Source organism: Cenococcum geophilum (assembly GCF_001692895.1).
Source record: "Cenococcum geophilum 1.58 unplaced genomic scaffold K441scaffold_54, whole genome shotgun sequence".
NCBI classification, from domain to species: Eukaryota; Fungi; Ascomycota; class Dothideomycetes; order Gloniales; family Gloniaceae; genus Cenococcum; species Cenococcum geophilum.
Genome location: NW_027137612.1, coordinates 1,151,787 through 1,166,301, shown reverse-complemented (window position 1 = coordinate 1,166,301; position 14,515 = coordinate 1,151,787). Strand labels below are relative to the sequence as shown.

Sequence of the window (14,515 nt, the reverse complement as noted above, 5' to 3'; positions counted from 1 at the left end):
AATTACATCCTACAGCATTTGGAAGCTCAAAAAATAATAACTGGTTCCTCTGGAAAGATTCAAGCCGCTATGGCCAGCGGGCACGTGCCTCTTCTAAATCCTGGTATTATTGGTACGCATTGCAAATCCGGCGTTGAACGAAGCCCCTTATAAGATCGCTAAATTTATTGGTCGCAAATTCTCACCCAGGCAGCAAAGGAACCAACAAAAATTAAGTTTTACTTTTGGGCAAGCTAAGGCTTGGCGCTGTGTTGCAGGGAATATCGAAACCCGAAAACCCCGATAACCTGAATTTACGCTCGCTCCTGGCTGCGACGACATTTCCTGAGCTGGGAGCGACCGCCCAATAAACCCAAGTGAATTGGGGCTATCGAGCAAAACGTAAAAGACGAGAGCTTGAGGGTGGAGGATTGCCGGACCTCGACGCAACGTACAAAGCAAATCTAGGAGAGTAGTCCCGGTGGCAGAAAAAAGGAAAGTGAAAGACCCCGAACACCCAGCAAAGAACCGTTCCCATCGTTATGCACATCAGCAGCCACGATACCCGCGCCATGCTTTAATATTGGAGTGAGCCAGAGAGAAATCGAGCCGCGATCGCTTAACGATCCTCGGCCCACTCGTTCTCGCGACGAATCTGATCTTCCTCCTCGGGTGTGAAGTCATTTTGAATGTTGAAGGTCTTGCGGATCTCGTCCGGGGACTTGCCCTTAATCATGTTGGCGACGGTCTTGCAGCCGACGTCGAGCAGGGCCTTGATATCGAGATAGTTGGCAGCCTGTTGCAGTGTCAGTCTTGTCTCACGGTATGCAAAAAGCTGATAAAGTGACGTACCAAAATGATTTCGAAGAGCATCTCCTGGTCCACCTGCATGAACTTCTGATCCCACTCGTCGATGTCCGTTGACTTCTTGCGCGAGTCAGAATCGTCATCCTGGGTCGCCGGAGGATCTTTCCGGTGCTGCTCGCACCATTCGAGGACCTTCTTCATCACAGCCTCATTGACCTGAGATAGAAATGATGTTAGCGACGAATTTATAAATAGAGAAGAGCGCAGATGCGACATACGTTCGGAATTGGGATAGGCTCTGTACCCTCCCCACCAAGATCCTCGAGCAAGTTCTTGATGAGAATCGATCGCTCTGCAACCTCACGCTCGACGGGCATATCAACGCTGTCAGAGGTAGTGAGTATGATCATCTTCTTGCTGCCATCGGCGGCCGAAGTTGAAGCCGCTGCCATTGTGGATATGTGGGGTTGATAGTGTGAGGTAAGCGGTTGATTGTGAGTTGTAAAGAGATTGCGGTTTGTGTGCGAGGGTGGATGTCGAACGGATGTTGACAAGTAAGTGGAAGGCAGGCAGTGCTAGCCTTTTTATGGACCAAGCCAGAGGTGAATGGGAAGCTGCGGTTTGGTTCGTGAAGGCAGAAGTCAAAGCCGCTGAGGCAAAGTAGTGTGGTTAGTCCGGAAGCGGTTTAGCTCAAGGCAACTGCAAAGTCCTGACGACAATGTTGCGTGCTTGCCACAGTAATAGACTATCTTGTGACTCTTATCCCATTGTTTTCAGAAACTTTACCTATTATGAAACGCACAGTGCCTTTTTTTATTTTCATTTTTGATTAACAGGAATTTCCGAAGCCGGAGAACTCGCTGCTCAGTCTGCAAGAAACCTGTTTAGAAAGCCCATTTGGGCTTATTCGCAGGGCGGATCCCCCAAATGGTGCCAGCCTTGTTATTATATTGCGGCATAGCCTTGTCATCCCCATAGCGCGCAAAGCCCTGAACCGATGAACTCAGCTCTTCGGTCGGAAAAGTGATTTGGACAAGCACCATCGACTCCACGGGCTCAAAGCAATACGTTTCGCCTCCACAGAGTCATCACACTCGAGACTACCGACCTGTCAGGCCACCGATATAGGGGTTGGGCTACGCCTGCGATCATGAATTCTTTGCGTGCAGAGCATATCGTAAGACGCTGCGAAAGACGGCTTTCATGAGTGCACGTGACTCCGAGAACGCCAAGGCAAAGGCAGGGCGAACTGGATGCAGATGCAGAGACAAGAAGGGATGTTTGCGGCTATTATGCGTCGGACATAAAACGGATCTTGTCCATATTGGCCGTTCAAGTATATACAGTACTCAAAATGTAGATATTTCGGGCTGGATTTTCCAATCCCATCGTCAGCAGCAGTTTTTCCGTTTTGTCTTAACAGCTCCCAACCAAGCTATCTCCCATTGCATTACAAAGCTCCAGACAGCACACCATGCAATTTCTTTTTTCTTGCTCCACCTTCTGTGAACTAACTTTCGCGACGAGATGTGGAGGCTCGCCTATTTTCTGCTGATTCTAGTTCGCATCTATTTCGCCCTCTCACCGAGCTACTTGCATCCGGACGAGAACTTTCAAGGTCCGGAGGTGATCGCTGGTAGGCCTGCAAACTTCCTCACTGCCACTGGACGGTGCTAACACGTTTCTCTAATCAGGGCGCGTTTTCTCTTACCCTGTTCATCTCACTTGGGAGTTCACCACCGATGCTCCCATCCGTAGCACGTTCCCGTTATGGCTCGCCTATGGTTCGCCCATGTACCTACTCCGATGGCTACGCGAGGGATTTGGATACGATGAGGTCGCACCATCTGTAGGATATTGGACTTTGCGCGTGTTGATGCTCACACTAAGCATCGTTCTGGAAGACTGGGCCGTGTTGGAGATGGTACAGTCGCCGCGACAGCATCGCGTCGCTATCCTGCTGATAGCTTCCTCATACGTCACCTGGACTTTACAAACCCATACCTTCTCCAACTCGCTGGAAACGTTGCTGGTTGCTTGGACCTTGGTGCTGATTGACCGGATCGTAGAGGATAAGGTGGGCGCAAACCGACGCCTTTTACTGAATATACAAACGACTAATAGGTTGACTTTAGAAACGCTCAGGGGTGTTTGCTTCTGCAGTGCTAGGCTTTCTAGTAGTGATTGGTGTTTTCAACCGCATCACATTTCCTGCTTTCGTACTTTTCCCGGCACTCAGTCTTCTTCCACATTTTCGGAGAAAGTATGTTTCGTAGGCCCCCCTTCTATGCGCGCCACTAACATCTTTTCTTAGACCATTCTCACTCGTCTTTATAGCAATCTCTGCAATTTTAACCGCATTCATTGCCGTCAGCGTTGATACTACGTTCTACACGCCTGGTCCCTTTCGCTTCTCGACACTATTCCACCGCCCCATTATCACACCGTTGAACAACTTGATATACAATACAGCTTCAACTAACCTCGCCAAACACGGTCTACATCCTTTTTACCAGCATGCTCTGGTCAACCTTCCTCAGCTTCTTGGGCCGGCCTTCCCTCTGCTCTTTCTCTATCCCCGCAAAACAAGGCGACTCGTTTCTGCCCTCTCTGGAGTTGTGCTATTATCTTTCTTCCCTCACCAAGAAGCGCGATTCCTGATCCCTGCTATTCCCTTAATTCTATCTTCAATTCGTCTCCCCAAAACCTTCACTCGTGTTTGGATAGGCTCATGGATTATCTTCAACGTCTGCATGGGCATTCTGATGGGTGTCTACCATCAAGGCGGGATAGTGCCCACGCAAATCCACCTTGCCAAGGAAGATGCCAACGTCGCGCACGCCTTTTGGTGGAAGACATACAGTCCACCTATCTGGCTCCTCAATGGGAAGAATGAGTATCTAACCACCAAAGATTTGATGGGAATGCCGGGACCCTCAATGCTGGAGCAGCTGAAAACCGTGACATCCTGCGAGAACAAATTTTCTCTAAAATCGATCACCGAATCCAAGGAGCTAGTATATTTAGTTGCTCCGAGATCCGCTTACTTTCTTAAACCGTATACCCTTCCTAATTCAGGAACTGAAATTACTTTGGAAGAGCTTTGGAGTTATAGGCAGCATATCAATCTAGATGATCTTGATTTCGGGGACGATGGCGTCTGGCCGACGCTAGAAAGAGTGGTCGGAGATAGAGGATTGGTGGTTTGGAACGTGAAGAGGATATGTGATGCGAATAGACATGCATAACTGGTCTTGAGTAATTCAAGTATCAATACATAATGTTAATACCCACTCCACTTTAACTGATTCATATACTTATCGTTGCTGCCACTATCTAGATATCAAATACAATCTACTTAAAGAAAATATAAAAGTTTTACGAGCCATTCTAATTGTCCCTTGTGTTACAACCCTTATATTGGAAGCGTCACGGCTACCCAGAGAGGAGGTAGCGCGGGCTGCGATGGACCAGTGGAACTATGGACGAACGGTAAGCGAGCCACATAAATAACAGGTAACAAGGTATAATATTGATCCTCGGCCCTAACAATCGGAATGGCAGTGGCGATCAGCTGCCGAACTTCTATACGTGGCTGTTTGGTCAATTACGCAGATTACCCCACTCGCAATTGTCCTACTTGCTTGCCATGGGCACACAATCCATTGCCGCTCCCGAAGACTCTTTCCAACTTTTCACCAGAATCCACAAATTAGTGATCGGCTGGTTAGCGTCTGGGGAACGGGTTGAGACCTATGGCATCAAGAAGGTATTCTGGTGCAAAGCCGGGGGATGAGCCATTAGAGTGGTGCATGTACCGTCTGAATTTGCTCATGAATGGAAAGCAACGAGAAGGCGCACAGGCAGGTTATGTAGGATCCGAAGGTTTCAAGGCGCAGATGTATCGAGCGCAATTAGCTAAGTGGTTACTAGACAAGTTAGAGCAGAAAAATGAGTAAGAAAAATGCCCTCACTTTGGGGAAGCGATGCGTGGGTGTGAGGAGCGGAGAAAAGATGTAGAGACGTGTTGGGAGATTTCAAGTATCATGAGGGTCTTTGAATACCTTCTAGATGTAGAGTCAAGTCACAAACCCGCAATAGCCTCTAGCATAAGGGGTTTACCGATTAGTCTAAACGTTGGATTTGATAATACTTAATGAGCAATAGTATTTACTGAATCATGTAGGCGTTATCCATGACCTCGACTTAGTTATAGCCCAAGTCTTAGCTAGTTAGCTAATATCTAGAGGGGTTTACCGGTTAGTCTAAACGTTAGATTTGATAATACTTAATTAGTAATAGTATTTACTGAATCATGCAGGCACTATCCATGACCCCGACTTAGTTATAGCCCAAGTCTTAGCTGGTTGGCTAATATCTAGAGGGGTAGTCCAGTGGATGAGCGGGCGGGACTGTCAGAACTCGATCATCACTAGTATGTCCTGTGTAATATCAGATCGCTGTATTAATGGCAAAGCATCAAACTTGTAGAATCTAGATGAAATGATACGTGGAGTTGTGAGAGGGTAGCCAGTTGCTTCGGCGTTAAACTTGCGGTGTTTCAAATAAAGTCCGAGAGCCGGTACAATGTCCTGCCGATCACGGTGTCACCACGACCTCTTTGAACTCTCTTAACGATACCATCTAGGAACCGTAATGTCAACTGTCACCGATATGTCGGGGATGCTCATAGAGCTGGCTCCAGAACTGCTAGAGAACATCCTTTCCTTCCTGCAACCTCGCGACCTAGTTAGCTTTGGGAGCACATGCCATAAAGCTAATGCCTTTATTCGGCCAACCAACCAGGTGTTATGGCGGTCAACATTCTTGCAAGTCTTTGACGACCCACGCGATGCCTGGAAATCTCTTTTGCCCACTGCCCGCGCTGCGAACTACTGCCGGGAGACCCAATGGGACTGGTACCGCGAACTCCGACGGCGACTGCTTGCCTTCAAGATGATGCGGGAAAGTGGTGGAGAAGCTCGACAATGGTTTGGCGGAGAAACCGCCGATACCATTATTGAAATTTATGAAACAGCCTCATCCTCAGAAGTTCACCTCCGCCAAACGCAGCAAGGAACTTCTCTGAATTTGGACTTCCTGAATAGATGCTTCAGCTCTTCACTTCATGCAGAGAGAATCATTCATGACTTTCATGCAGATATTGAACCGTTTTCCATACCTCTTGATGCTATACCTGATCTAGATCGTCCACTCACGCGATCTATGGTCCCCCGCCAAAGAGTCCCGGAGAGTGCGAGTCAGTTACACGTTCTTTACGGACTGACTGAACGCGAGGTGTACTCCAAGCGAGCCAAAGCATCTGCTAGAGGTATTGTTTATGACTGGGCTGTGACTGGGCCCGACGCAGACTACGGTCCGTTCCAAAAAGATAAGAGCGGCTTAATAAACTGGCAGGTCCTGGAGGCCGTAACAAGCCTTATGATACGTAATTTTGATGCAGTAAGAAGCGGTCATCTCAGAACCCCCAGGGGTTTCCAATACAACCTGCCTAATCTAATACCCAAGAATTCTCTTCCTGACGACTGGGCAGGTGTTTCCGGCGCATGGGTAGGCACGTACGCATTCTTAGACTACAGGGATCTGGTTCATTATAATTTCGCTCATCAGCCAGGACATCCCCAGGGACCAGGTCCGGATACTTATGAAGAGGCTTGCGGGGACGTCATGCAACTCCAAGTGAAGCTTGATCAGGATGGTGAGCTGAAGGACGATTGGCGGCTTCAAACTAATTTGCCGGTATGCGACGACTTGCCCATGTTATACTTCTCAGGAACATCTAGTGGTCACCGCTCCCGGCGCTCTCGAATAGCGGTGCGGGGCACCGTGTCACTTGTCCCTGGTGGAAGGCACGTTAGGTGGAGATTTTTGATAAGGTAAGATATCACCCTAAAAGTCAGCGGTATATAGTAGTTGAATTCGCAATTCATGCTAATGTTTCGTCAATCCCTAGCTATGGCGGAGCAGACCAGTGGCAGCTAGAAGGTGTACAGCCTGGGGGTATCCGCTCTGGGGGTATCTTTGGCCTTTGGACGCATTGTGACCATGAAGAGAGTTCACCTGTTGGGCCATTCTGCTACTTTCCTCTCGAGCTTTGTTGCAAAATTCATTCCTTTGGCACCTAAGGAATAAGGCCATAGGCAAGTGTACAGTAGAGGCGTCATTCAACTAACCTTGCTGAGCTCTGGCTTTTGTGTACGTGTTCCAAGAGCTTCAAAACTGAATATGCCATAGTGTAAGCTTTGCAGTGTGGGAGAATTGAATGAGCGACTTNATTGTAAATGGAGGTCTAAAGGGTCTATATATATACATGAGGAAGGTATAGATAATGAGATAAGAAAGGAGCAATTGACCGAGTCATCGACCGAGTCAGTGGTCGAGTCGGTGGCTCGAGTCGGTGAACGAGTCAAGGTGAGCGAGTCGTTGAGTGAGTCAAGGGTAGGTTTAGGAGAGCACCAGTAGTCGGTTACACACCCCCCCAGATTTTACGGTGTAGTCAAAGCTGTAGAAAATAAAAATGAAGGCAGAAGCTATACCAAAATAGGAAATTTAGATATAATTTAAGAGTAGCAAACAGGTAGGGTAACTATGACGGATATTGTGAATATCGCGGATATTACGGATATTGCGAATATTGCGAATATCGCGCATGGAGTTAATTAATCTGATGTCGAATATCCACCAAATTTAATTGCTTTATCTAAGCTTCGTGCTTCTAACGAGGTAGGATCTTGGTAAGGCCGTCGGCAGGCATCTTGTCTGTAGGGACCCATTGGACGTCAATCTTTTTGTCTTGGACCCCCTGTCTAAGCCAGTGCTGATGGACGTTAATATGTCGAAGTTTGGTATCAAGTTTTGGTGTATCCTATCTTAGTAGGCGTATGGTCTGCATATTGTCGCAAAGTAGGGTAAAATCGCGTTCTAAATTAAAGCCGATTGCCTTAAAGAATCATTGCTACTAGATGATTTTAACAGCAGCAGTAGATAGGGAGAGAAGCTCTGCTTTGGTAGTTGAACGAGTCACTGATCACTGTAGGGTCGCCTTCCAATTGATTAGTCCTCCGAATAGCATAAATAGGTACCCCTGAGAGCTCCGTCTAGTCTCCTTATTGTCCGCAAATGCTGCATCGGATACTCCGTAAAAGGTAACGTCTTCTCCTTCTGGGTTTTTATAATAGATGTATGCTCCAAATGCTTCGCCAGAGTACTTAATAGCTGTCGATTTTGTTCCAAGGCAGTAGGCAATAGCTTGGTCTGCTGCATTAAGGTGCTTTTAATTTAGATTAGTAAGAAATTCGGCCAGCTTAGAATGCGTCTTGGTAGTATTAGGTCTTATAAATACAGCAAGGTGTGCAAGAGAACTAACCCGCTGCTAGTAGGCTAGTATCCTTTAAGGGTTTGTCTGCTAGTCGGACGGGGTTAGTTCTTTAGCAGGAAGTAGTGACTTAGGAAATCTACCTAGTTGAATATTGAATTGATTAGCTATCTTTTCGATATAGGAGTCTTGGTAGAGCCAGAGCTTTCGACTTGGTTAATCTCGTTTAATTTGAATTCCTAGGAACCACTATAGGTCTCCTAGTGCACGGATCTTGTATTGGTGTAGTAATTTGGCTTTAAATTCTTCGAGTCTTTTAAGATCCTTTTTGGCAAATAGAACGGCAATATCGTCTACATAGAAGAAGACAATAAGTCGTCCGTTGGTAAATAGGCAGTTAGTACCTAGTACTAGTTTTAATCCAAATTTGGCTAGGGTACTAGTAAGCTCTTTATACCAAAGTAGTGGTGAGATTTTTAATCCGTATAGCGCCATAAGTAGCTCTAGGATATATCCTTTTTAATTAAATCCTTCTGGGCAGTAGCAATACACTAGTTTGCTGAGCTTGGCGTTTATAAACGCGTTTACGGCGTTATACTGTCAAATTTCCAAATCGAATGCGGCTGCTATAGCCATGAGAGCACGGAATATTCGAGCAGCTAGGGTTGCTGCATAGGTCTCTTTTTCGGTAATCTGCAGGTCTCCACGGATATATAGCCTAGCTTTAAGCTTCTATAGGTAGCTGTCGCTGTTAAGCTTGTACTTAAAGACCCATTTTAGTGGAAGGATCTGCTCGTTGCTTGCCTCTTCCTTTAGTACGATTTTGAATGTCCCTTAACGTTTTAGGTTATTATATTCTTTTTCCATGGCCTTTTAGAAGCCGGTAGTTAATAGGTGCTTTCTTAGATCTTTAAGATTCTTTAGTTTAGGAGGAAGATTGTCCCAATATAGAGATGAGGATCTAGTTCGGTTAATATCCTTTACTAGTCCTGTAGCAAATCCAGCGTAGTAACCAAATAGGGTAGATAGATTGGCTAGTGCTGTCGTATGCGCTTGACGTTAAATTCTTTTTAATCCTTCTGGTAGGATAAGGTCGGCAGAAGGTTCGGCTAAGACTTTGTTAGCTTATAGAGCTGTATTAGATGGTTCTAGCAAACTTAGCTAGGAAGGGGTTGTTTCAATTGTATCCAGGATATTGTCTTGAAGTCCTCCTGGTATAGTGCTTGTTTCTGGTAGATCTAGAGATACCGTTCTGCTAGGGGTCGGTAACTACTTAGTATCCTTCGTATAAGGCTCTGCCGCATTATTTAATTTAGGTATAGTCGTTTAATCTGTATTTAAGGTAGGTCTATATAGGATAGATTCATCCTTAGATTTATCCTCATAGAGAGGTTCTAGTAGACTAATTGTCTGTAGGGTGTCTTCTAGTGCTTCCCTTAGCAGGTAGTCAATGTCTTAACCCTTAGGGTTATAGAACAAAGTCTCGTTAAATATAACGTCTCTGGTTCGAATAACCTTACGGAGACTCGGAATCCAGATTTGAAAGATATTAGTTAAATCGTAGCCGACTAGGTGTCCAATTAATGCACGAGGAGCTAGCTTGTCTCCCCTTTTGATTCGTTTGTCCAGTATATAGGTCTTGCAACCGTATACGTGCATATGGGTAAGTAATGGCGTCTTGCCGTAGGCGATCTCGTACGGAGTTTTCCACCCTAGTTGCTCATTTGGGGTTCGATTGAGCGCATAGCCAGCAGCAAGGAAAGCTTCTGGTCCTAAAGACGGGGGTAAGGACGCTTCCAGCTGCATAGCCCTTAATCGTTCCATAAGGGTTCGTCCAGATCGTTCAGCTCCACCATTTTGTTCTTCTGTATACGGGGCTCGGCATTCAAAAGTAATGCCTTCGTCTGCGCACTATATCTACAGGGTGTCTCCTATCTGTCCAAAAGCTCGTTTGTTATCGCTCCAAAAGAAGACGACGTCTTGGTGGAATCATATTTTAATTAGCTAGTAAGTCTTGCGAATAGTAGGTAGGACAGTAGCTTTGTCCTTGTTCTTAGAGGTATATACAAAATTGAATTTTAAATACGTGCAATAGAAGTGCATCATATATCTGTCGCCGTTGTACCCTGGTTCTCCAAGGGTAATAATATCGAATGCTACCCGCTCGAATGGTCGAGTAGCTGGAAATTCGTGTTGTCGTCTTCAAGAGATCTGCTGCGTGTGCTTTGCTAATGAGCAGACTTCGCATTCGATTTTAAGCGGTGCTCGTTCATTAATTAGCTCTTCGAGCTCTGCGCCATTGACGTGCTTAGGAAGCTGCTCAATAGCGTCAGGTCCTGCATGGCCAAGTATTTTGTGCCATTTTGTAGCTGTAGCTCCGACTAGTTTACGGGCCATTCTGCTTAGTTAATGTCTTCTTAATGAGAAGGTCGATTAAGTTGTCGACTCTAGGGTAGGCTCTCTATACATCAGTGCCCAGTGGCCCCCTAGTCGTTTCGCATAGCATACTGTTTCGCCAGTTGCTAGTTGGTATAGCAAGTTTCGTCCTGAGTCGAAATGGATATCGTTATTAGTAGCTCTTAATAGTGCTACGATATTTATAAATATGGTAGGTACCAATGCTACATAGGATAGCTTCATTTTTGAGCTCCCAGTAGGTGTATTGACAGTAATCGTTACTGTTCCATAAGCTTATATCTTCTTAAAATTTCCGCCAGCAATTAGGTAGTCGTCTTCTGCTGCTGGGTAGGAGAAGGTAAAGTCTTCTTAGTTATTGTAAACGTGGGTATCTGCACCAGGGTCGAGTATCTAGGTGTTCTGGAGTTTGAATAGAGTTTGGCCAGTACTAAATACGGCAGCATAGCTAGTCGGTGTTTTGGAAGGTAGGGTTTTGGAATTAAAATCAATTGTAGATTCTATGCTCTTTTAATTGTCCTATTCTTCTTTTTAAATATTATTAACTAGGCGTCTAACCCAGGGTATAGAAGACATCATTTCTTCTATTTTCTTGAGTACGTCTGGCCTTGGTTTCCACCCTTAAGGGCGCTTCTACTCGGCGATATAGTAGCAGTCGCTGTATTAATGTTTGCGACCGCAGATGCATTTCTTATACTATTTTAAATCAGGATTTAAATCGGGGTTAGAATCTGAATTAGAATTGGAATTGCCTTGTAGGGTTACAAAGGCAGAGCTATTGGCAGTAGTAGACGACGATGCTACTTACTGCATACGGTAGTGCTCCTTGAATTCTTCAATTAGGTCAATAATAGATAGGGCTTCTTCGTCCTTGCGTTCCTTGCGAATAAGGTCTACTTCTAGAGCTCCTGCGAAGCTAGAAGAGATGGGTTTAATTGCTCGAACGAAGTCATAGTGTGCCCTAAACCCCTGGACATCTGGTAGCTCCAATTGCTCTGCCAGCTTGTAGATATTCCTCCAGCTATTCAACCATTTTTCAATGCTCTGTTTTTTGTTGTAGGCTTTAAGAGCCGTGTATTGTATTAGGACGTCGTGTTTTTGACCTGAGCTAGTAGGAGCTAGAGCTTTCTTAAGTGCTTATAGTCGTTCGTATACTGTGTCTAGGCCGTCAATAAATAGAAGGTAGGCTACCGATGTCGATCGAACGATGTAGTTGCTAATGTCGTTTATAGCCTGTCTTTGCTTCTGGTGTACTCGTAGATCGTCCTTATATTCAGCGTAGAGCTAATTATAGGCGGTGAGCTGGCTTGGGTCTAGCTTCGCTATTGATATAGCCGTCGGTAGTACGTCCCTTGGTGTGGGCCGACTTGGTGGTTCTAGCGTTAGGAGATCCTTTTTCTTCTTTGATAGGTCGATGTATTACCATACCTCGTTGGTTTTAGCTGTGTCTTGGATAATAAAGAACCACTGTGTCCAATCAGAAGGCTGGTTGAGGATGAGGTTGATTTTGGACGAAGGTTCGTTCGTATTGGTCGTCATTTTTAGGATTTTAACAGGTCAAGCAGGGTCCAGGTTAGCGTCTTGGCGAAACCTTATTTTGACGTTTTTAATTCATCAGTTCGTTCGTCGGTCGGGTACGTCGGTCAGGCTCGATCATCCGTCAGCGTCGATCGTCCGTTCGTTTGGTAGATAAAGAAGCTCAAGACACTGCAAAGGTAGTAGAAGTAGTGACTTCTTAAATGAGGTAGTAGATTGATTGACAGATGGTGCAGCAGGTAGTGCGATTTAGGTAATTGCTCAGCAGGCAGTGCGGTCCGGGCTCATAACTGTAAGCTTTGCAGTGTGGGAGAATTAAATGAGCGACTTCATTGTAAATGGAGGTCTAAAGGGTCTATATATATACATGAGGAAGGTATAGATAATGAGATAAGAAAGGAGCAATTGACCGAGTCATCGACCGAGTCAGTGGTCGAGTCGGTGGCTCGAGTCGGTGAACGAGTCAAGGTGAGCGAGTCGTTGAGTGAGTCAAGGGTAGGTTCAGGAGAGCACCAGTAGTCGGTTACACATAGCATCCAGATAGCTTATTTTATCAAAGGTTATTCGCACAAGCATGGCTGGAGATCACGTCGGCTACACGTCCTAATGTTAGATGAGATAGCCTAGCCTATACTTTTCACATGACATAACATTATACCACGTTTGCACCAGTCCCACTATTACTAAGAAATTTTCATAGGATCGAGCTAGTAATAACACCGAGAGTAATAGCCTTTCAAGCCTGAGAATTCAGCTTTATAATAATTCGGTAGCTCGCATATTATTTGTCGCCGCAGAGCGTCAGCTAGGGCTAATCTCAACATAACGTGCCAGATTAAGTAGACAGAGTAGAGATAGGTCTCTGAATGAAGAATTGAAATGTCCCCACCTGCTTTTATCATGGAAACAGGTGCTCGCGATTTTTCCTACATTTTTGGGGGAGCATAAAACGGTACGTGGCTTACGGTAATATATCTTTTTAAAATACTTATAACCTAACAACTATAATAGTTATTTATATAAAACCTCAAACATAATTTATTAAATAGTAAACTAAGCCTTTTATAAAAATAATAAAAATTAAATATTTATAACTTACTAATTTTAATAAATTGTATTTTAATTTTAATATAGTAACTATTTGTAAGGGATCTTTTGGCACCTCCTTATAAGCTCCCTTAGGCTTACAGCCCTCGTATCCTCCTCATCAGTTTGTCTCTCTCTGTACTCAGGCTGTTACCTACCCTCATTACCATATCGTCCTCTTCCATCGACTCTCCTTGTGACTCATGCTCGGCTTGCCTGCTCCCTACCGTACACCTGAGCAATATGCCTTACACTATTATACCTAATTAGCCGATACATTAATATATAGGCGTAGAGCTACTACACTATTAGTTCTAATATAGCTAAACTATAAATAGCTATAGATAGGGGCTAAGTTAGTATAATTAATATCTATAACCTAAGAGAAAATAGGCCCTATATAACTATATAAGGACTACTTTAATAACCTATTAACATAGTAGAAGGCGACATAATAGTCCTAGGGATCTTTAATGCTTACTATATAATATAGGAAGGATAGCAGGCTATAGTGGAAGTATAGGCAACTTACTTACTTAATAAACTAGAAACGCAAGGCCTTATTCTAATTACTTTAATTAATAAACTTACCTAAAAAAGAGAAATCTAAGAAAGCATAATTAACCTAATATTTATATAAGAAGCACTTATAGATCGGCTAGCGTTTTATAGGCTAAAAATATATATAGGTAATAACTGCAGACTATATACTTATACGGATAACTTTTATTATTAATGCCCGAGTAGTATATATACTACGTTAGCTAAGAAGATCTTCTTGGGACCTAATAGTGTCTAAATAGTAATTACTACCATCCCTATACCCCTAATTAGATCTATGCCTATTCCAGTATATATAGAGTTATTACTTAGTTAGAGCTTGTTAACGAACCTTAATTAATCGTTAATAATGTATTCCTTACACTGATGGTATTTAATTAACTGTGGCCCGTGCGTAACGCTTAGGAAAACCAATTTATTAACGCCTGGCCGCCTATAAAATGTAGTTGATTAATTGGTTGCGCACGGGCCATAAGTTATTGGACGAATTCAACAGTACAAGGGATAGAGCGGTTCCGTTATTAAGGATTACGCTATTATATAGCTGATAGTTAGTGCCCACCTTATAGGCGCCTATTTAGTATACAGTAAAAGTACTAACGTAATCCACCACCAAGTGGTGGTCACCACCATGTGGTGCCCCACCAAAAATTAGCAAATTCGTACTTAAATATCTTAACAACCACTTAATAATAAATTCTAAAAATTTAGATTTAGACTTTTATATACTCTCTACAGCTTCTATTAAAATTNCATAGTAATTAGTTAAGTGGTTTTTAAAATATNANAATTTNG

At 44.2% G+C, this 14,515-nt stretch overlaps 3 protein-coding genes across 3 annotated transcripts; 2 read left to right on the top strand and 1 right to left on the bottom strand.

Annotated features, from left to right (window-relative positions):
• Window positions 1-598: 598 nt before the first annotated feature.
• K441DRAFT_689925 (E3 ubiquitin ligase SCF complex, Skp subunit) lies at window positions 599-1,238 on the bottom strand (the record flags this gene model as incomplete). The annotated part of the gene is made up of 3 exons (XM_067652347.1): window positions 599-775; window positions 832-1,002; window positions 1,065-1,238. 3 exons carry the CDS (start codon window positions 1,236-1,238, stop codon window positions 599-601), a joined length of 522 nt encoding a protein of 173 aa, XP_067499245.1.
• A 1,075-nt stretch (window positions 1,239-2,313) lies between these two features.
• K441DRAFT_680981 (glycosyltransferase family 22 protein) lies at window positions 2,314-4,034 on the top strand (the record flags this gene model as incomplete). Its single annotated transcript, XM_067651425.1, has 4 exons — window positions 2,314-2,422; window positions 2,481-2,863; window positions 2,922-3,049; window positions 3,101-4,034. 4 exons carry the CDS (start codon window positions 2,314-2,316, stop codon window positions 4,032-4,034), a joined length of 1,554 nt encoding a protein of 517 aa, XP_067499244.1.
• Window positions 4,035-5,421: 1,387 nt separating this feature from the next.
• On the top strand, window positions 5,422-7,076 carry K441DRAFT_708192 (uncharacterized protein). The gene is made up of 2 exons (XM_067653762.1): window positions 5,422-6,683; window positions 6,761-7,076. Exons 1-2 carry the CDS (start codon window positions 5,443-5,445, stop codon window positions 6,930-6,932), a joined length of 1,413 nt encoding a protein of 470 aa, XP_067499243.1. The 5' UTR covers window positions 5,422-5,442; the 3' UTR covers window positions 6,933-7,076.
• The last annotated feature ends 7,439 nt before the right edge of the window (window positions 7,077-14,515 follow it).